The sequence below is a fragment of the Hoplias malabaricus genome, chromosome Y (assembly GCF_029633855.1).
Source record: "Hoplias malabaricus isolate fHopMal1 chromosome Y, fHopMal1.hap1, whole genome shotgun sequence".
In the NCBI taxonomy this organism is placed as follows: domain Eukaryota; kingdom Metazoa; phylum Chordata; class Actinopteri; order Characiformes; family Erythrinidae; genus Hoplias; species Hoplias malabaricus.
The window spans coordinates 77,414,482-77,437,165 of NC_089820.1; the positions used below are offsets into that span (position 1 = coordinate 77,414,482).

At 39.8% G+C, this 22,684-nt stretch overlaps 3 protein-coding genes across 6 annotated transcripts; 1 reads left to right on the plus strand and 2 right to left on the minus strand.

The window, feature by feature from the left end:
- Positions 1–61: 61 nt before the first annotated feature.
- LOC136678757 (uncharacterized) lies at positions 62–2,307 on the minus strand. The gene is made up of 2 exons (XM_066656889.1): positions 1,901–2,307; positions 62–1,295 (listed from the first exon to the last, which is right to left on the minus strand). Exons 1-2 carry the CDS (start codon positions 2,160–2,162, stop codon positions 142–144), a joined length of 1,416 nt encoding a protein of 471 aa, XP_066512986.1. The 5' UTR covers positions 2,163–2,307; the 3' UTR covers positions 62–141.
- A 1,369-nt stretch (positions 2,308–3,676) lies between these two features.
- LOC136678755 (uncharacterized) lies at positions 3,677–21,996 on the minus strand. 3 transcript variants are annotated; one of them, XM_066656884.1, is made up of 6 exons: positions 21,882–21,996; positions 9,791–9,846; positions 8,062–8,266; positions 6,186–6,328; positions 5,962–6,046; positions 3,677–5,580 (listed from the first exon to the last, which is right to left on the minus strand). In XM_066656884.1, exons 3-6 carry the CDS (start codon positions 8,234–8,236, stop codon positions 4,517–4,519), a joined length of 1,467 nt encoding a protein of 488 aa, XP_066512981.1. In that variant the 5' UTR covers positions 8,237–8,266; positions 9,791–9,846; positions 21,882–21,996; the 3' UTR covers positions 3,677–4,516. The 3 variants fall into 3 exon arrangements, with proteins under 3 accessions (XP_066512981.1, XP_066512984.1, XP_066512980.1); XM_066656887.1 differs by lacking the exon at positions 21,882–21,996 and having other exon boundaries at positions 9,791–11,004; XM_066656883.1 differs by lacking the exons at positions 9,791–9,846; positions 21,882–21,996 and having other exon boundaries at positions 8,062–8,609.
- LOC136678750 (rho GTPase-activating protein 30-like) lies at positions 10,137–21,567 on the plus strand. Of its 2 annotated transcripts, none has more exons than XM_066656878.1 (14): positions 10,137–10,177; positions 11,681–12,041; positions 12,405–12,507; positions 12,719–12,863; positions 13,601–13,683; positions 13,779–13,886; positions 14,365–14,495; positions 14,591–14,756; positions 14,864–14,961; positions 15,137–15,208; positions 15,635–16,330; positions 17,476–17,642; positions 17,760–18,493; positions 19,453–21,567. In XM_066656878.1, the coding sequence occupies exons 2-14, from the start codon at positions 11,954–11,956 to the stop codon at positions 21,140–21,142; spliced, it is 4,281 nt and encodes a 1,426-aa protein (XP_066512975.1). In that variant the 5' UTR covers positions 10,137–10,177; positions 11,681–11,953; the 3' UTR covers positions 21,143–21,567. The 2 variants fall into 2 exon arrangements, with proteins under 2 accessions (XP_066512975.1, XP_066512976.1); XM_066656879.1 differs by having other exon boundaries at positions 15,635–16,318.
- Positions 21,997–22,684: the final 688 nt, after the last annotated feature.

Here is a 22,684-nt window from a genome sequence, read left to right on the forward strand (position 1 = left end):
TGTAAAAATAAAATAAAATTAGTTAATTAATAAAAGAAACCTATATTTGGAAAACCAAAATGGTTGGAAGTTGGGTTTAATTATCTTGAATAGAAATTACATTTCAGTGTTCTAGGTCTCATTTGTCCTTGCTTTTCCATTTCAAAACGCTTTAGTCTGAGGTAACTGGACGTCTTTGTGTGTTCTTTGGTGCGTGCGGAGGTTACTCTGCTGGGAGAAGCTTTTCCCGCAGGTGCTGCAGCTGAAGGGTTTCTCTCCGGTGTGAATTCTCTGGTGCATCTGTAGGTGGCTGAAGCGGTCAAAGCTTTTCCCGCAGAACGAGCAGATGAACCATTTCTCTTTCAGAGGCTTTCTCCGGTGAGGGGATGTGGCTCTGCCTAAATTGATATCATCCACTGTAAATAAGCCTCTGCTGTGGTTGTGGTTGAGAATATCGTATGAGAGAGTGGGACACTCTTGAGGTCTAGTGTTCGTTGTTGGTGAGACAGGAAATAGTAACCTTTGCTGGTTTATATTGTCTACTCGCTGCTGTTGAAATAATGGCCGCTGAGCTTGTTGTAAAGGGTTAAAGTCTGCTGATGATGCTTCGTTCCATGGGGGTTGGATCCGGTTCTGTTGTCTCATTGGCTGTGGGTTGGAGCAGTTTGTCCTTTGCGAACCGGATATGGAACATGTGCTTTCAGATCCTGGTATCTTTTGGGAACTTGGTATAGGACACGTCCTTTTGGAACCTGTTATTGAACTGGTCCTTTGGGAACTGGGTATGGAACCTGACCTCTGTGAACCAGATAGAGAAACTGTTCTTTGGGAAACAGGCATGGAAGCACTCACACTTTCAGTATTGGACAGAAAATGATTTCTTTCCATGTTTGCACATGAAGGAGCTTGTTCATCTACAAAATTGCAGTCAGAATCATCTGTATCTTTTGTACTATCTACATCATTCACTACAGAAACAGAGGACCAGGTTTGGGTCTCACTCTCTTCAATCTCAACACATTCTGGCATGGACTCATTAGTCTGGCCTAGAACAGCAGCCTCTTCCATTTTCATTTGAAGCTCCAGTCCACCAAAGTCCTCATCACTAAGGTCCTCTATAGGTGGGTGAAGGGAGGTATTTGAATCTAAATCTCCGTTATTAACAAGGGTGACTTGTAGGTCAATTACTTCAGCAGAAGCACAATGACTGTTCCCAGGTGGAATGTCTGTTTTCCTGCTATTCATGCCAGAGTCAGACGCTTGATGATGTTTCAAAACAATCTGCGGATTGGTCCTCTCTATGCTCTCTCCTTGACCTGAGGGGAAAATAATTCTATGTAAGTTCAACTAGTTATATTTATGCTTTATTCTGTTTGTGATAATGCAAAACACTTAGTATATACATTATACATATAAAATATTCTCTCAAATTTAAACACTTCTGATCATCCACTAAATACTCAACTTTGGAAAAATGTTAGCTACGGCACAATTTCAATTTTTGTAAAATTATAATTTTGGAGGCATGTTTTTCTTTGGAAAATAAATTTAAAATAACACTAATATATTCACTAGAGATTTCTTTATATTGTCCCCTCAGTGTAAGTAAATTCACAGAATTCCTCAATACATTTGACAAATTAAATAACTCAATATTTAATAGTAACTTATTCCTAATCATAAATATATTTGTTGAACACTACAGTTAAAAATAGGGCCTGACTTTTAAGATAATATTTAAAAATTATAATAATTTATCGTGACAATGATTTTTTTAAACTGAGAAATCGTTTTTAACCTCTGAAGTATATATATATTTCGCCCGCGAAATCACTGTGGTAGTGGTGTCTGATAATTATCCCCAGCGGTTTAATCCAGCTGCTGTATCGTGTACCGTGGAAGGCAGTAACGCTCTGTTTACCTGCTCTTTTTCCAGAAAGTGGAGCTCGGGTCGGGCTCACTGGGCTCTGGGACTCTTTAATGGACCTCAGTTCATTTTCAACCGTCTCCAGTTTTTTCCTCAAAGCCTCTATCTCTGAGTTTTTGCGGCACATTTCCAGACGAAGCTCCACTAGGTCGTCGTCATACAGTTTACCGAGCTCCGCTGCCGCCGAGGCCAGGACCGCGGCGAGTCTGCTGGGGAAAGAACCGCTGTTACTCGCCACTTCGTGCTCACACAGCATTGTTAACTTCTGTTAGTAAACTAATCATAAAACCCCAACCACTCGGATACAGCTGTCCTCTTAAATGTCGAGACTAATTTAACATTTCTACATCTGAATCAAAAATAGAGGTCCTCAAGTAACAGTAGCTTGTGGACAAACGGTATTTTCCGGTCGACCGTAAATACTGTAAAAGCGGGGACCTCATTTAGGTTGTAGTTGGCCTTAGTCGGAATTAGTGTTTTTTATGCACGTCATCGGTAATATATATTCATTAGCAACTTTACCAATATGTTTTTGAAAGTAGACCCTAATATTCGATATTCAATGTGTTCAGCCCGACAGAAACCAGCTTTTGTTAAATTCTGTGTTAAGAAGAGTTCACTGTGTTTGGCAACTTTTGGAATAAATTCCTATGAAGAGCTGTTCCAATTTAATTCAAATCTATACACAGAGTGGCCTTTTATTTAAACTGTAAATCAATCATTCTTATAATGTGTGTTATTTATACTTGCACATCTCAAGCAAATTCAAAAAGAAAAATAAATAAAAACACTAATTTAACAATTCAGACCCATCACTGCAGCGAATGAGCTCTAACGGAGTTACTGTCTACTGAGTTAGGCCTAGTGGAGTAGTTTGTCAACATGTTAGCAGATTTTTTGACAAGCCACAAGCCAGGGACTTTTACTTAGTGGTTGGAAGTTTTTCTACCTACCAAACAGGGGAGTTCCCTGTATGTGGATGTTTATTTTACTGTTAATTAGTCCCTTAAATTTGATAAAGGGTCTAAATGAAACCATTATTATGATGCAGACGTTGACATTCTGATTACTTTAAATTTGAGATATAGTGCATCTCATGGAATTGGTTTGTAACTCATTCTCATACATACGCACAGGAACTGCTAGGGTGTGCTATTTAGGGTTTACATCAGACATTACCCTTGTGTTTTTAATAAGTAACTAACTTGTATCAGGGAGCATTCAGTCATCGATTAATCCCTTAAAACTATATTCATAAAAATTACATATTTAAAAGTTATTTCCAAAAAAAAACTGTGTGAAATTGCTCATGTGCAAGTCCCCACCTCTTCGTCTTCTTACCCATTCACACACCAAGATGATGAAATTAGGTGAAGTTTATGACCTAAGAAACCCTGGTTGTATGAATTCATTCATTTTGAAAACTGCTTTTGGAATGGTGCGGTTTCAACACGGAAACGCTCAGCCAACTTTGACTGCTCAATTCTTAAATGGGGTTCTTAAAATTATAATGGACAACATAACGAGATTAGGGCCATGTGTTTATCCAGGTATTTTGCTGAAACCAATACTTGTGAGGAAAACTTTCCCAATGTTTAAAACGTCAGTTGACGTTTACTTTTCATATGAATGGTCCTGTGTAATAAAACAACATGGTTTGTTGATTTTCTTAGTGACAATAAATTAACAGTAACGCACCAAGCACCATATATCAATGACTTTATTTGTTTTGTATGTAACAGAAAAAAAAATAATAATCAAAAAGTCCAATTCTGAATCAAAAATCAAACAGCAATAAATTATAAGAATAAAAAATATTTTACACAGTAGGCACAAAACATAAATTAAAGCACAGACACTAACCAGAGGTCATTAATTGACATTAAGAAGGACAAATTTTCATTTTAAAAACCCACAAACTTGGATCTTCATTTTCCTGAACTGAATACAGATTCTAAATTCTACTCATAAACATTGTCCCAATATCTAGAGTAATTTGCAAAAGTCAAAGAGCCTTCGTTTATTTAACCTTTAGTCAAAACAACAGACATTAAAACACATTTTCATGAGATATTTCTGAGAATATTTACATAAAAAGTAATCCACTTGCATAAGGAAGGGGTAGGTTATGTCAGAGAAATAACTTGGCTTTTAAAAGAATAAAAGGAATTCTTAAACATACAAAGAACTTAAAAGCAGTCCCTGCTCTGTCTACTTCTAAAATTTGGAGGAATAAATCACAGAGACAGATCCATACACACAACCTGAAAGTTACCCTGTGTTCACCCTGTGTTTGCATGGGTTTCCTCCAGGTGCACCAGTTTCCTCCCAAAGCCCAGACGCATGCTGGTTGGTGGATTAGCTGTGTGAAACTGTCCTTAAATGTGTTTCAGCCTTGCACCTAGTGATTCTGAGAAAGGCTCCAGACCAACCTCAACCTTGAACAAGATAAAGCAACTACAGAATATGAATAAATTTATTCTATAAAAATGGAAGTAACCATTTGGGCAAAACACTAAAGGGAAATGAAACGAATGAAGAGTTTCTTTGACTTTTGCACTGTACTGTAGACAACACAATATAAACATACTTTTAATTTGAAATGTACTGTTATACAAAACCCCTGCTTTGCGTTATGGAGAGGCTGTTGCCTGATTGATGCACAGGTAATCCCTGCAGAACGTTCTCTCTCTCCGGCATGTGAGTTTTCTGGTGGGATTTCAGACTGGAGCGTTGAGTGAAACACTTCCCACAGAGGCTACACTGGTATGGTTTCTCTCCGCTGTGCACCACTGCGTGCCGGATCAGGTTTCCTTGCTTGGTGAAACTGCGTCCACACTGGGCACATGTGTAGGGTCTCTCGCCTGTATGACTACGCAAGTGTTCCTTCAGCTGACCAAAACGAACGAACCGTCTTTCACAGTATGTGCAGCTAAACCTCCGTTCCCCAGCAACATTTGTGCGCCAGTGAGTCCGCAAACGCTTAACAGAGTTAAGTCCACTGCGACTGTAGCCCAAAAGTGCCTGGGCAGCCATGGTGGATCCTGTTTGTGCAGCCATACTCCCTCCAAGAACAACCTCTCCAGATCTTGGCGGGGTCCTACGCTGCTGCTGTGTAGTTAGATGCGTGTTTAACTGTTCCCCAGAAGAACTGGATTGTCTTTCTGTATGCCAGGACGCCTGTAGTTGTTTTTGTGCATTGACCTGTCCAGCACTGTACACCTCCATCTGGGCATCGTCTCCAGAATTATCTGCGGTAGCGTCCACAGGCTGGGAAAAGGCAGAGAGGTCACGAGAAAGCTGAGCAGATGTGAAGGCCTTCTCTGTCCACTCTGCCTCACCTTCATCTCCCAGCTCACGAGTGGACGGCCATAGCTGTGCATCCCTCTGAGCAAACTCCATGTGATCTTCTGTCTCGTCTATGCTTCGCTCAGACCCTTCCACTATGATGACGTCTTGTTCTTTTTTCTCTTCCTCCTGCTCCTTCTCAGCTTTTACCTGCAGACCCAGTTTACCTTCTTCATCACTTTTAAGTGGCTCAGGTGTAGACAGAACACATGTAAAGTGCATGCTCTGTCTTTCCATGCCTTCATGAAGCTGGTTCTGGTCCTCAGGGGTCTCCTGAGGCAGGTTGTGTGGCAAGTCCTGGTTCTCAAAAGAAAACTGTCCTGTAGCTACAAGACAATAAATGAAATTATGATTAACCACTATGACCCACTATGTTAAATAGATATATTGGCAACATTTGGATCTTAAATATGACTAGGTAGAGGGTAATAAACATATCTGATTGAAGAACATGTGATAAAATACTAATTTTAGCTTGCCTTGTATTAGAAGGCATTTCCTACACTCGCTGGTGATAGCTGTGATGCGGGAGCTCAGCTATATATTTGGATTGTCAACTTTAGCACACAGGTAGGAAAAGAAAAAGTGTGTTGCAGAGCCAAGAATCACATGTAAGGCTGAACTCTTCCATAGATAACAGTGAAAAGAAGCATACTTAAGAGTTTGAAAAGCATCCACTGGCCTTTTTTACTTTCTTATTTACTTACACTCTCCACTATTCCATGTCTCCTTTTCTATTCCCTCCTCTTTGATGACAGGTCTCTTAGGTGAGTCCTCAAGAATCTGGATAGCCTACAACACAGAACAAACAACTTATTTCATGGAACATGGAGCAGCAAATACCTGTGCTATATAAGTTCTAAGCAATGATCGTACTAGGTCTAATGATCTACATTTATTGGTCAAGGTGTAGTAAGCTGTTTTTCCTTACTTCGTGGACATGTGTAGACGGCCCAGGATCTGCCTCTTGCGTATTATTAGTCTGGTCAGCTCTACAAACCTCTGTACCACCATCTCTGACCCACACACTTGGAAATGCTGTGGGAAGCTTCTCCGCAGTCCTGTAGAAAAAGACTATGAACAAGGGGAAAAAACACTCTAATTAGCTATATTTTACATTAAAAATATATTATAAATACATGATCATAATTTGATTCAACTGTTACAAACCATTAAAAAAGATTGAATGAACGCAGTTAGCTAGGTTTCAATGTGGTTCCAACAAAAGAAAATGAGACCCTCCTCAGAGACCATATTGATAGGATATATTTATTTTATTTACTTATTTTTTTGCACATGTACATGACAAATAGTGCAACAGTGTTGCAGTCACACTGCTCCAGAACCTGGGGTAGTGGGTTCAAGCCCTGCTCTGGGTGATTATCTGCGAGGAGCTGTGTGTTCCCCTTCACATGGGTTTCCTCTGGGTGCTCAGGTTATATCCCACGGTCCAAAAAACACACATTGGTAAGTTAATTTGTGAGTGAGTAGGTGTGAGTGAATGTGAGAGTGTGAGTCGCCCTGTGAAGACTGGCACCCACTACATGGTGTGTTGGTGTGTACAAGGTTGGTGTGTTCCAACCTTGCGCCCAGTGATTCCAGGTATAAGCTCTGGGCCCACCTCGACCCGGAACTGAATAAGCGGTTACAAGAAAGTAAATGAAGGAATCGCACCAAAATTAGAGATTTACTTCAACCCCAAACAACTGACTAGTAAGTGTTATTATCACTTTTCTAAAGTTCCTCTCTCCTTCAAGATCCATCATCAGAAGTTGGGTTTCCAGTCTTTAAAACTGGAGCTGGTGATTTTGTAGAACCCAGTAAGTGTAATCTAGTGTTCAGAAAAGATTCAATCCCTCTTTTCACCTTTTCATCTAAAGCCACCCCTAAAACACATAAACATACATGGCACATAGTGTTCACCCACTTCAACCAACCTCTTGTCTCATTCACAAGAGGGTATATCTGTGCCCTCCACTTCCTCCGCCATTGAAAGCTACCCCGATGTTCCCTCTGGCTATATCCAGCCTCTTTGTTAGAAGCCTTTCCTACCGTCTTTAGTCTATGTGCATGTGTAAATGAATAAATATGTGCAGGATGATGTAGGTAGGGAAACAAGCAATGAAGTCATCCTATCAAATTCGAGCTCAATGGAATGACGGTGGCACAACCAGTAGTATCACCGACACACAGCTCCAGGGTCCTGAGGTTGTGGGTTCGAGCCCTGCTCCGGGTTTGGTCCGAGGAGTTTGGTGGGTTCACCCTGTGTCTGTGTGGGTTTCCTCCCATGATGCAGAAACACACGCTGGTAGGTTGTCTACTCACAAGTGTCCAGATATGTGAATGTGTGTCTCCCTGCCAAAGCCTTGCGCCCAATGATTCTGTGTAGGCTCTGGACCAACTGCGACCCTGAACCGAACAAGCGGTTACAATGAATGAAATAAATGATTGGACGGCCGGACTGCTGTGTTTTTACAGTCCTGTGGCCTATATAGAAAATTATTATTTTTTTTACTTCATCAGAGCATTTGATTTATTAAATGTTATCAAGACATAAATCTGTTTTTAAGCCTAATCACCTACATGGCATTTAAACCAGAAGATCTCCCCTAGAGACAACTATTGGAGAAACGGGGAATGTTCACTACATTTACAACAAATGATGTGGATGTTCAAGTTTATTTGTTTGGTCAGTGTGTCCCTTTAATTGATTTTATAAAGCTATTGGGTTGTATTCCTGTTGTTCTGGCCAATGAGCAAAAACAGAAGTGCTTTATGAACAAGAGGAAATACAGAGGTAACATTACCTTTCCTTCTGCCTCGAACTCGAGCCTTCCTCAATTCGTTCTCCATTAGCAGACATTTCCTCTTCAGCGAGTCGATGTCCCTCTGGCTGCGGCTGAGCTCGAGGCGGATGACGGCGCAGCTGTCCTCCACTCTCCGGTTTATCTCCGCCGCAGCCGCCCGGGCCACGATCTCCATGATGGACACCAACTGCTCCTGGAAAGAGTTCTGGGCCATTTCAAATAACTCTTTGTTGTCTGTAGACCTTATTCTGTATTTGAGCGCTATTGGAGTCCTCACTGCAACTTAGGCCCCTATATATCCTCTTCATATAGGAGTCTCACTATGATAAATAAAGTTAGTGAGGTAACTACACCGTTAGTAAACACAGCAGCTGCCCAACGAACAGCTCTTCACATATTCACTCCTCAGGCCGAGCCCTCGCGTCATTACCGTAATCTGTACATTACTATCGCACTCCATTTTTTGAATGATAAAGTGCTCAGCTGTTGATATCCCTTCAAACCCACATAAAATCTCTGGGAACGAGACGGTTAAGATGTGGGAACTTTAAAATGAAATATAGACATTCTCCCGCCATTTTCTTTCCCATGTCTTAGTTGCATTAAATCTCACCAACAGGAGAAGCTCAATTGAGATATTGTGCCTGCACTTTTGTTGTTGTTGTTGATGTTTTAAACTTAAAACTTTTAACAATAATTACGTTTTGAAGCAAATCATTCATTCGTCTTCTTTTTCTTCCTCATTGAGGGCATGGTACTTTCTACGCAACATTGTGTGCCCCTCAGGAACACTAACCAGACAGGGCTTTAGTCCATTGCAAAGCATCACACTCTCTCACACTGGTAGAGGTATTTGCTAAGTCAATCAGCATATGTTTTTGGACTGTGTGAGGATGCCATAATATCTAAAGGAAAACTAAGCAGACATGGGTGAGATTTGAACCTCATGACAAATGAGAACAACAGGGCCCACACTTAGCAGTCCCCAGATTTCTTTATTGGGCCCCACATATAAATGTCGACACAATAGCACCACTATGGTATTGATCTATCTGTCATACCAGTTTTATTACACTCACACCAGACAAACCTTGACATTTATTTATTTATCTCCCTATATTTCATAACACTATACACATCATCTGTGATTAAATATATTAAAACAAAATGTTCACAAACTTCAACCTGATATATTCATGTTTAATATTTCTAAAACCAGAAATTAACCAATTATTATATCAAACCACCTTTAATTTGACCACATTGTTTATGAGCAAAGTATGAGCTCTCCAGGTTGCTGTTTGGGAAATGCTGCTCTACAGATTGAGCTACATTAGAGGGAAAGAATATTTAGAAGATGTTTCCTAACATAATTCTCAGAACAACTACCACATGGCCCATAGAGTTACCACAGTGAAACAATGTCCTAAAAAGGCCTACATTTTCCCTGGTCTTTAATTAAAATTATTACACAGTTATTACAGTACTTATTATGTTTTTATGTACCAAAAACTAGCAGGCTATTTCTGTTACTGTGATCCCAGGACTGATATATGTGCTTCTGTTCTAAATAGCTGTATTGTACATTACCTAACTCATGTTCTAATCCAGATTGAAACACTCCTTATAATTTCAACAAAATTAGGCAGGACTAATCTGCTGTTTGCTGCTAAGTTTTTATTGTGACCTCACTTCTCATGCTTCAGAACAAAAGGAAAAGTATAATTACTTGGTTAATGGGAAGTCCCGTGTTGATCTGTTAAATTTTGGCCCTCAGTCTTTATGCTGCACACAACAACAGAAGACAAGTCAGGAAATCAAAAGTCATAAACAAGCATGAATAAACCTGCAAAATGTAGCTTACAACTGAGGCCTGTTCAGCCCTTTGGGTGTTAAAAAGCATGGGTATTCACATTAATGGATAAATATATAAACAGATAGACAGACAGATACAGATTTAAAACCACTGAGAGGAGTGGAAGGGTGGATTAAAATGGAGAATTAAGACAGAAAAAGAGAGAGAGAGCAGAGAGTCAGGAAGTCACTAAGGGAAGTTTAGTGGTTTCTTGCGTCACGAACGCTGCTGGGGTACTACTTGTGCCGGTGCAGCAAAAAGGTAAGTAGAGTTGAGTTCTCTTCCAGTTTCTTCTCAATTTGCTGCTTTTTCAAACCAGCGTGGCCTTGTAGATGTCAGTGGAGTTGAGGTCAGTCCGTCAATGGTTTGTTTCTTGTTGAGTATAATATGGTTTGAAGAGGTTTGAAGGGCTTTAACAGCATTTGCTTGATGCAGAGCGAGAGGCAGGCCTTGCACCGAGATCGTCCGTTTCCGCAGACAGCACAAGAGACAGAGAGAGAGAAAATGAGGGACGTGGCCATGAGTGCTGACAAAGATTTCAAGTAATCAGCGCTCCTTAAATAACGGGTTCACGTGGTATATTGTCAAAAACAGATATTTGCCATTAAATGAGAAGTGTTAAGATTCCATACTTTGGATATTTATTGAGGCTGAGGGTGTGGCCGTGATATCAGTCAGAACTTTCACAAAGCGAGAGTAGGAAGTAGAGACAGTGGCACTCATCACCGTGCCCTGCCATGATCCTCAGATTGATGACATTGGGTGCCAGAATGTTCTTGTTTGGTGAGTGTGAAACATTAAACTTTCTTAATAGTTTGTTTCCACTGTTGAATGTGTGCTAAGTAAAGTGTTGGCAGATGTCAAGGTGATAATGTAAACGAATGTAAAAGTTCTTGATTTCTTTTTGTTCTAGGCAAGAACCACAACATCCTTCTTGTTGTTGTTGTTCCTTGATTCTGTGTAGACGGTTTCATGTTCTATGTATACGTTTGTGTAAAAACCCATTTATATATTCAGGTACACTATTAAAACATACAGGTTCTTAAAGGGTTGCTGCCTTGAATACATGATAAAAAAAACTTTTAACCTTCGATGTGACCTTTAAATCATGTGGAAGGTCTTTCAGTTTTAACATGGTTTTTAATATTTTATATCTTTTTTGTTGATTTCATGGCAAATGACCCACTTGTTAAAATGTCTAAATGTGAGTTCACTCTCAGCTCCATACAGGTCATATATGGAAACCATTTGGCCCATTCTGGAGTTATTGTTTTTTTATGAAGAAAAAATAAACCTAATATTTGACTATTCAGCCTATATTTTAACATTTATACTGATGTTATAAGGAATGTTTAGCCCAGACTGCTTTTTAAATAGAGATACTATAGTAGCTAGCTAGCATATCAGAATAGACCTCATGAAGATTTATGCATTTTAGATATACTAACTAAATAAATTAATAAATAAATACAAATAAAAATTGTATTACTAGAGAATACTAGTAGAAATGTATTATATTCTAGGCAAAGGTTTTCAAACCTAAAGGACCATATTGCCTTAGTGGCCCAAAACTGGTTCTATATGGCATCCACTACAAGAACCCTGGTACAGGTATATTTGAGTGCCAATGAAATGGAGTGACTAAAGATGTTATAACTATTAACAAACATATAATATATTCTCATTGTTGTTATGCACTGATTCCCACAGGTGTTCATTTAAATATCATATATCCATGTACTTCCTCTATTACGTTTTTTACAGAAACCACCGCCACCCAAGTTTGCACATTGTACCTTTCAGCAAAATCAGAAGAAAAATGGGAATTGTGATGCACGATGCAGCAGCATGCTGAAGCTTTTCTCAAACACATCATAATTGCAGTATAAGTTAAGGTTCAGCTCGAAGGGCAAACCTCTGTATGTTCTAGCACAGTAGCCATGGTTGGTTTAGGCGGGAAAAATCACTGAACTCATTAAAACAACAAACTTACCCACCCAGTCCTGGAGGTGAGAGCAGTGGTAAAGGGGCTACAAGATGAAAAGAGGACGAAGAAAAGGAGGGAGCAAAGATAAAGTGTTTGGCTGTGACCTGTTGGAACACTTAAATGCAACCAATCAAGAAAGTGAGTACTTAGTGTTCAAGTCTAACGTCAAAAGAGTGTTATTCCATGTCAGAACATTTTTAAAAGATGCAGGATATTTGATTTTTGATTTACATGTATTTGCCTCCAACCAACATATGAAAAGTCATACAGTCACACTGTTTGTTGCAAGCACATGGCTCTGAAGGTTTGAGTGTTGAAAAAAAGTAAATCAACATACATTAAAGTGGTTCAGCAAGTGCTCACTAGCACAGCATTCGATTTTCATTTAAAAAAATAAGTTGTAAAATAGATTTCCACTTCACCAGTGGCTTTGGCCTATGTTAGTAGTCATTGTATATTTCAATTCTCGTAATTTTCACTAAATTTCTCGATGTCTTTTAGTTCCTCAAGTTCTTCGAAGCTGCAGTGAGTTTATTGAGGAGCATGGAATTGTTGATGGGATCTACCGACTGTCTGGAGTGTCATCTAACACACAAAAACTCAGGTGTGTTTTTGGCTACAAATATAGCTTTGATACAACTCTGCAAATATTGTTTGATTAGATTTATTTAAACCTCATTAGTTATTCACACCCTTATCACAAAGATTATACACATACACAACATAACCAATGTCTTTTAAAATCAGTGCATGAGCATGTGCATGTAGATAACTGTCAGTTATAATGTAAAGCTATGTTAATGTTTTCCCTGCAGGTCAGAGTTTGACAATGAGGGCAACCCTGAACTGTATAAGGATGTGTATCTGCAGGATATTCACTGTGTCAGTTCGCTGTGTAAAGCGTATTTCAGAGAACTGCCCAACCCTCTGCTCACATATCAACTGTATGACCGTTTCGCTGTGGGTATCATATCTAAACAGAACATATACAACACACACAACAACTCTAAAGCAATAGTTTGACAAAAATATATACTAAAATTTGCTTTGATTTGATAATACCAAATATATTATTTGGGGCAAACAGATCCGGATATACTTTATACATGTTCAGTCTACATGGTTTGTTTCTTTAATTTGCTTCATATTTAATGGTCAATGTAGCAAACAAAAAATGGAGGTCTATAGCAAAAAGTTAGCATTGTTCAGAATGAATGATTAAATCATCACATAGTTTTCTATACAGTGTGTCAATTTGTTTAGTAATCTCAAATAGGCTTGGTTATGTGGTTTCTGACATAGCTTATAAGTATGTTATTGGTAAAAATGGGCAAAACTATAAACTATGAACAAAGGCTGCTATGCTAATTTAGGTGTGTGGTTTGTACAGTGCTAATTCTGAAGTTAGTTAAAATAAATGAAAACAAATGGGACCAAATATATCTTAATTGTTTCAGTAGATCTGAGGCCATCTGAGAAAACATTTTACCATATTTTTAGTTTACTACATAGAGACAAACAGAAACATTGTAGAAAAACTATATTCTAACTGCTAGCATTCCAGCATATCTGTGTTTCAATGGTAGTATGCTAGTGAACCTGGGCATCCTGAGTTAAGCTATAGCTATGGATCAGTAGAGGACTGTTGAGGTTTATCTTTAGTATAAACTGTATGAACAAACTCTTCTCCTCATTAGGAAGCTGTGGCTGTTCAGTTGGAAGATGAAAGGCTAGTGAAAATTAAAGAGGTGCTGAAGGAGCTGCCAGGCCCCCACTACAGGTAAACACATACACTTGCATGGGAAATAGGTCAAATCAGGCAATAACAAGATATCAGAGCACAACAGCTGTGTCCTAATCTTGTTTCATTTGCAGGACACTGGAATATTTGATGAGACACTTAGTCAAGATGTCCAGGTTTTCTGATGAGACTAACATGCATGCCAGAAACCTTGCTATTGTTTGGGCTCCAAATCTCCTCAGGTATGTCTGCTGTCAGGTCATCAAAAGTCAGATTTACACAAAGAAACATTTCCTCTTACCCCAAATATAGTCACTCAGCTAGTTGGCTAATAGTTTATATTTAAGCTAAGAGGCTAATGATGCTAATATATCATAAAAAGCTTTTATACCACCGTTAGCATAGCACCTGCAAATTTTTCTGTTGAATTATTAAGTTATTCCTAGCACATTTGCTTGTGTGGTTCCTGAAATTGTAATCATATTTTATTGTCTGTAAAAATACAAAAGCTCAGACCAAATTCAGGTTTCTCAAAATGGCTACTACTATTGTTTTTATTCATAAGCGTGACGTACTTCTGTTTCTAGCTGTGTAACAGTGCAAAGAAGATGAAATCCTCAGTTGCTTGGACTTGCCATTTATTGGGTATATAGGTACATTTTTAAAGTTTATTGTTTATTAACCTGATCCTTTAAAATGATCTACGCTTCCTGACTTCAGATCAAAAGACATTGAAGCTTCTGGTTTCAATGGCACAGCAGCTTTCATGGAGGTGCGAGTCCAGTCTATTGTGGTGGAATTCATTCTAACTCATGTGGCACAATTGTTCCCCGATTCAGACACTGAACCAGGTAGTGAGTCAATCAAATTGACATACAATATACACATAACCTTTAGGTGTCATGTGTATTTGACTCACATATATCACCACTACATATGACCATAGGAATGGCTCTTGAGCGCAGGAAGTCCCTCCCTTCACCCTCAGCGCTCTCCAGTCATGATGATCAATTTTTCAAGGCCTTGCCCTTCCAGTTTCCAGGCAACATGAGCCCTGGAGATGGCCCTCCAGCCATGAGGCCATACCATGCCATCATTGATGGCACAGATAAGTAAGAACCTCCTTCCAGAGATTCCTTATGTAATTAATTCTGGACTACATATGAATTTTAATATATATATGCTTATATGTCTCTGACCCACTGTGCTTAACTTTTAGGAGAAAAGGATCTCTAAAGGGCAGAAAATGGATGTCTATCTTTAATTTAGGTGGGAGACTTCAGGACCCCCGCAAGAAACAGAAGTACCCAACAAAGGGTATGAATTTCACCCTCACATGAATGCATTCACTGCAAGACACATTCCTCTGGTCACCCCTTTATCTGTCCACATTCGCCATGTAAGCTAAATTGAGTGTGTAATTTCACTCAATAATTATCTATTTAAGATTTTCTAATCTTTTTTTTTCTTCTTCAACCACTTCTCTATGCAGAGAAAGAAAAACAGTCCCTAAGGCCTGCTAAGAGTATGGACTCCCTGAGCTCTGGACCCTCTGCAACAGAAGGTATATCATACAGCAGATGAATATGGTCTATGATACTTGGGATATCATGATACAATTATGTTTTTCCCTTTTTATTTGCAACCTTCAGTATGCGAAAGTGCTATATATTTAAATGTATTATCAATATATGACACACTGCATTGTTAACGCTTAGTTTTCTGGACAAAGCACTAGTGCAGATGCACAATATCTTAGAAATATGATAGTAAATGCATATGACATGATCAGGGATGTGGTAATGGACCAAAAAAGAACCCATTACAAACATTAAAACACCCATCTGAAATTGTGATTAGTCAAAATGCATGCTCACAAAACTGATAGAAAACCCTTGCATATTGCACACACGTTATTATGGCAAATGCCAATATCATGATAATAATCACCAAAGTGTTTTAAAGGGGTTAAAATGGATTTGTTTTTCAGATTCCAGACATTCTTCCACACACCTTGCTCCTCTTGTCACTCCTTCTGGAACCTCAGAGAGTGCGACTCCAGGCAGTGGGGGCATTGGTAGTGGATATGCAGTGACATATAGGCGCACAGGTGGGGCTAGTGTGAGTATGGTAGGTGGAGGGAGCGGGACCCAAGGCACTTACAAGAGCCTGGAACCTGGAGGCCCGGTCAGTGGAGACCGGTCACCAGCTTCGTTGCATGGAGTAACCACCAAGGCTGAGCGTCGGGCAGGAATGCACATTTCTGGGCCTTTTTCAGTGACTGTTCCTCTCCACATAACCTCTGGACTGGCACTAGGGGTCCTCCAAGGTGGGAGAAACGAAGAGGACCTGTCCCAACAGGGGGTAACAGAAGAAGAACAGCCAAAGAAACTAAACACTGCGGAGCAGGAACAGCCAGTAGAAGGAGGAAAAAATCAAGAAGGAGGCAACCAAGTGGATGATACTAAAGACGTGGTTGAGGTGGATAGTGTCCAAAGCAGCACAAGTGAAGTAGAAGAAAAGAAAGAAGTTAAAACAGAGCTGGAGGAGGTGGGGCCTGAAGAGAAGGAGGGGTCTCAGAAAGAAAAGATTGACCATCCGAATGAGAAAGAAGAGTCAAGTAAGGCACAACATGCTGCAGATAGACCTTCACTCAGTGAAGACACAGTGGAAGGTGATTATATGGGTAAGACTGTGAAGTATTAGTAGAAAACAATATAATAATATTCATTCATTGTCTGTAACCGCTTATCCAATTCAGGGTCGCGGGGGTCCAGAGCCTACCTGGAATCATTGGGCACAAGGCGGGAATGCACCCTCGAGGGGGCGCCAGTCCTTCACAGGGCAACACAGACACACACACACATTCACTCACACACTCACACCTACGGACACTTTTGAGTCGCCAATCCACCTACTAACGTGTGTTTTTGGACTGTGGGAGGAAACCGGAGCAGGACACAGGGAGAACACACCAACTCCTCACAGACAGTCACCCGGAGCGGGAATCCAACCCACAACCTCCAAGTCCCTCGAGCTGTGTGACTGCGACACTACCTGCTGCGACACCGTGCCGCCCAATATAATAATATATTATAATATATATAACATTATTATTATTATTATTATATAATAATATATAATTTATGATACTGAAGTATGTTAAAGTGATAAAGTACTTTACATCAAATATATTTCACCAGAGAAATGTGGGTTTTAACATCAAACATGTCTTGGTTAAATGACGTCATCTTGTGTACTTAAATAGCTGAGTAAATTTGACTTATCACCAAACCATTCCTTAGGTTAATGTGACATGCCTGTGCGGATTTTGACAAAGAATGTCACACTTGTGAAAAAGTGGTGGAATATGTCCCTTTAAAAGAAACAGTTTGAAGTAAATCCATGAATTACAAAAGACAAATGTGATATTTTGGGGCAGCACAGCGGCGCAGCAGGTAGTGTCGCAGTCACACAGCTCCAGGGACCTTGAGACCTTGTGGGTTCAAGTCCAGCTCTGGGTGACTGTCTGTGAGGAGTTCGGTGTGTTCTCCCAGTGTCCGTATGGGTTTCCTCAGGGTGCTCCGGTTTCCTCCCAAAAACACATGATGGTAGGTGGACTGGTGACTCAAATGTGTCCCAGTGATTCAGAGTAGGCTTCGACCCTGAACTAGATAAGCGGTTTCAGACAATGAATGAATGAAATGTTATAATTGGATGATTTGTTCGATTTGTTAGCATGACTTACTAAAAGTTGTGGTAAGGAGAAAGAACCTTTCTGGTTTATGCTATGATTTGGTTGCTTTAAATCCACCAATGTTGTTTCCTCAGATATGAAACCAGGGGTGGCACTGGCACCTGTTGCAGCTCTAGATGAAGGGGTGATGTCCTACAATCCAAAGTGTGAGGAAGAAGAATACCTACAGCAGGACCTTCCCCTGGATTTCCAGGATACTTTTGGATTTCTGGACTTGATGGACACATCTGCTTCAAGCCAGGTATAAGGGTGAAAGAAATTACCCTTTTTACCTGTTCCACCTTAACTGCATCATTCTTACTTTCATTTTCAAATTATATCATTAAATCAGTTACAATGCCACTTTGGATTTTCCCAGATAAACGAATTTTCAGTGGAGCCACCTGGTTTTGAAGAGCAGGAAGATGAGGAAGAGGACTTCCCACAGAATCAGCTTGCTCCTTGTACAACATGGGGTCTGCTTGACAGGGAAAAATATTCCATTCCCAACATAGACTTTCCTAATCTTGGACACAGGCCACTTCCAGGCAAATCACACAGTTTACCTTATAAGTCCTGCCCCTTTCTACCAGTCCAATCTTTTTCCTCTGATGAAGATGAATACTCAGAGCCTGAAGATGATGATGATGATGACTCTGATAAAGGAATATATGAAGACATGTTCTGTAAAAGTCTCCCATCGGCTCGTCACTTCCAGGAGCTGAACTGGGAGTGCTCTGAGACGGTCGTGTTAAACTCCACTGAAATCAGCACAGATTCACACACCAACAACCAATCAGAATGCCAAGATTGTGTAGAGTGTGGTCAAGATTCACCCTCTGTCAACCAATCAGAGGACATAACATGGACAGACACTGAAATAACTCCCAATAATGGGATGGACATCCATATTGTTGACCAGTGCAAGAACAAAGTTGACCTCCGTTCACTTCCAATGGAATCTCTGATGCATTTAGATGTGGAAGAGACAAAGATTGAAAACATTAGCACAGAGAATGTAAAAGAGGAAAATGCATCTAAGGAGGCTGAACAAAGGCAACATAATGAAGAGATGGAAAGTACTGATCACAAAGAAGAGGCACAAATTTGCAGGTATGTACTTTAACACCATTTGGCAGCCACTCTTATCCAGAACATGCTACAGTTTCCATGCAGACACAGACAGCCAAGACATGTTTGGTGTCCAAATCTTGCTTCTTTGATTTAGCACATGGACCCTTGGGGCTAATTTTGCACACATTTGAGATTAACAGTCACTCAAATCTGAGGCAGCTGTGGCCTAATATTTAGAAGATTGAGCTTGGTACTGGAAGGTCAAAATACTCCCCAGGTGCCGAGAATGGCTGCCCGCTGCTACGGATGTGTGTGTTCACTGCCCCTAAAAACTAATAGGAAGTGTGTGGGTGTGTTCACTGCCATGGATGGGTTAAATGCAGAGGTCAATTTGGGTGGTACAGTTGTACAATGATCCTAAAGCATTTCAAATCTATGTATATCTATATATACACACCCCAAACAAACATCTTGCAAACTATCTATAGGTTGTTGAGGCTGGTGTATGTTTATTCAAATTGGGCACTATATGCTTGACAATGGACATGTCTTGACTTATCAGCTACATCTGGTCTTCATGAAAACTGTGTAAACTGGATGTTACTAGACAAAAATTTGTCTGTTTGAATTAAATTTAGCTAACAAGTAATGGAAGATTTTACTACATTGCACTGTGGAAGCAGATTTGTAATCAAACACTTGCCTGACCATATCATACTTTTACCTAATTCCATTTAATTTTGCTTATACTCATGGAACTATTTATTTTTATGGGTAAGCCATGGATTTTGCACAGAGCTAACTAGCAGAATATAGGTCTTTGTTAATTTTTAATTATTTTAATGACACATATAAGAAATATAAAACATAGATTGGTTGACTGGCTAAATCCTGGTCATGGGGAACGTATGTGTAGGATACCACAATATTATTTGTTTTTGTCGCTACAGTTGAAAATGTTTGTGAGCTAACGTTCTTGCATAATATCTGACCTGCAGCCAAGAAGAGAGCCATTCTGTAGAAAGTGAGGAAGAAGAAGACACTTATTTTGGTCCAGATGTAATTTCACCAGAGCCTAGTAACACTGGGCCTTCCTATGCCAATCTTATAGAAGAGGAACATACTACTGAGAATGGTCAACAGGCGGATTCTGAAATTTGTCAGGGCATTGAAGCTAGTGAGCTGACATTAGTAGATGAAGCAAGCATAGCTACACCATCAGCTAGTCCAGATACAATGGAGAATGATGAAGCAGTTGAGCAAATATTGCCCCTGAATAATGATATGCATGGTGAAACCGATAGTAGTGAAGTAGTAGACAAACAGGGTGGAACAACGGAAGTTTGTGGAGAAGGAGGGGAGGGGGTAGATGAACTCTCAGCTGCAGTGGAGAACATTGTGAAAGAAGAGATTGCTGTGGATGCAAAGTCAGGCAAAACAGAAGAAGAAACCCCACCGGTCAATGAGGAGAACCAAAGTAAGAAAGATGAAGAGATCGTCATTGACCAAGAATGTGAGATAGAGAGTGAGAAAGAACATGAAACAGCTACCAGTGAACAGGAAGACAAAAGAGAAAGTGAAGGTGTTAAAGAGAACGTAGAACACGAAACTGTTAAGGAGATTGAAATGGGTGGAAGAGAGGAACAGGCTGTTTTTAAGAAGAATGAGGAAGATGTGGAAAAACTGACTCTTGAAAAGGGGAAGGGGGGAGGAGAAAGAGAGGAAGAGAGCGATGAACAGATAGAGGAATATGACCTACAGGAGGAAACTCAAGCCAGCCAAGAGAGTCATCTACAGGAGGGTACTGAAATAAATGAGGGAAGTATTCCTGAAGAGAAGATGGCGAGTGAAATGAATGACGGAGAGAACAGATCTTTAGAGGACAGTGTTGACTCCACGGAGCCTGGAATTATTCTGGAGGAAGAACAGAGCAAGTGTGAGGAAAGAATAAAGGAGGAGGCAAATGCTGAGTCTTCCAAGACGAGTGGTGAGAAGCCAGTGAGGTATCCAAGAATGAAAGAGATAGAAAGGGGTAAGGGGGCAGGCCTGGGGCCAGGAGTGGGCAGGACGTTGGTTGTATCGAGACAGTCTCCTACGAGACTGTACCAGGCGAAAGCTGTCCCAGTGGTACCCCCCAAACCCCAGCATTCCAAAATCACAGCCTTTAAACAACAATTCCAGCAGCGAGACAATGACAGACCAAATCTAGATAGAAGCCTTCAACACAGAGACGTGATGAGGCATCCACAGCAAAGTGATGCAAAAGACAAGGACCTAGAGTTACAAAGTAGTGATAAAGAAAAAGACCCAAGAGAGGAGGAAAAGGGAGATCTGAGGCAAAATCATGAGCAAGGGAATGGAACCGATGGCCACAAGATGGAGGAAGACAAGGCCAAGATGAAAGATACATCATCAGGAGAAATGTACCTTAGTTTGGGGTGGGAGACAAAAAAGGGGGAGGACAGAGAACAACAGGGGGAAAGACGAGGAACCTGGGATGGAGGGAGCTGGAAGAAAGATGGACAGAAGGAGTTAGACAAAGAGACAAAAAGAGCCAGTGGCATTAGTATATGTTTTGATGAAGCCGTGGCTAGGGCAACGGGTAAAAGGTGCAAAGATAAAGAACGATGCGACCAGAAGGATGGATCCATTCAGAGAAAGAGAGAGGATGAAGGGAAAATAGACTGACAAGCGTAAGAAGGTTGTAAATTAGGTTGTGTTTATAGATGAGATGTTTCACCCATGGACTTTATTCTTTGTTAAGTAAATTGTATTGTTGCTATTCAATTTCTATCCTAACATACTTTATTCTTTTGAATCCATCAATACACATTGACAGTGTGTGTTTTATACAATAATGCTTTTGTACTTGTCCAACAGAGCTCAGGTGTAACATACATATTTTTAGTTTGCTCTTTTTGGCTAATTTAAGGATCCAGTGTAAATCTACAAATGTACACAAACTGGATTTGATTGTATACCATTATCTCAAAAATATAACTGCCCTAAATGTTACATGTATATTTGGAAGTGCATATGGTCATGTGGACACATTCTAAAAATAGATATTTTGACAGGATGTGCTCTATTCTGTTAACAGTATTATCATTAAACCTATCAAATAAAATGTTTCATTTTTAAAAAACATTTTAAAATATTTTTTAAAAACATTTACTTTTATTTTATTTCACAGTATCTGCATGTTTAAATTATCACAATACAAGTGTATCCCTGTTTTTCTGGAAAAATAGACACTGATTTCTTGTCCCAAAGTAACCATTCACATTGTTATCTGTCATGGCGCATCAGTGCCCATGAAGACAACATCTTTTTCCAGGAAATTCATGGTATTCCAGCAATGCCAGATTTTGCACATGCCACAACAGCGTGGCGTCATAGGCAGTGAGTGTGTGCATGACTGACTTACCTGCAGTTGAAATCTTCTTGTGATGTGCATGATAGAGACATAGGAAAATAATTAGACACGGACTAACAAGAACTGCAGTTCCAAAACACAGTTGTAAACATACCTCTGTCTTAATATTTTCTTTATGCTGCAGGCATCAAAGTAAACAATTGTTAATATTTACAAATACTATCAAGTTAGTCAGTAAACACATTGGAAATAATTTGTTAGGTTTGTCATTCTGACAGATATGTTCAAGAGAATTAACAAACCACAGATTCCTGTTTCTGCAGCATGTTGGTGCAACAGGTAGAGTTCCTGTCAAACCCTGCATAAGGTCACTGAAGAATTTGGTGTGTTCTCCCGTGTCTGAGTGGGTTTCCTCTGGGTACTTAGGGTTCCTCTCACAATTTGTAAACACTGTATGTGGACTGGCTGTGAAAAAGTGTCCATACGGTCCTTTAGAAAAAGGTACGGTTGAGGTGCAATATTGCCCCTAAATTTTAAAGTTCTTCAAACGTATATTACATTCTCTTTTCCAAAAGAAGAAGTGAAATATCTCTAATTATAGAACTCTGTAAAATGAAATAAACCCACCCTGAACAGGATGAATTGGTTACAGACAGTGAATGATGGTTGGCTTGGCAACCCACTGGCTTCTAGCACTGTAAAAAAAACAAAAAAAAACATTTCGTTGGAATATTTATACCACCCACAATTACTTGACTTAAAGGATGCGTTATAACGAAAGCTTCTGAGGAAATGGTGAAATTCTCCTTTAATGGCGAACTGTCTGGGTTTACGGTAATATTTCAGCGCATGAA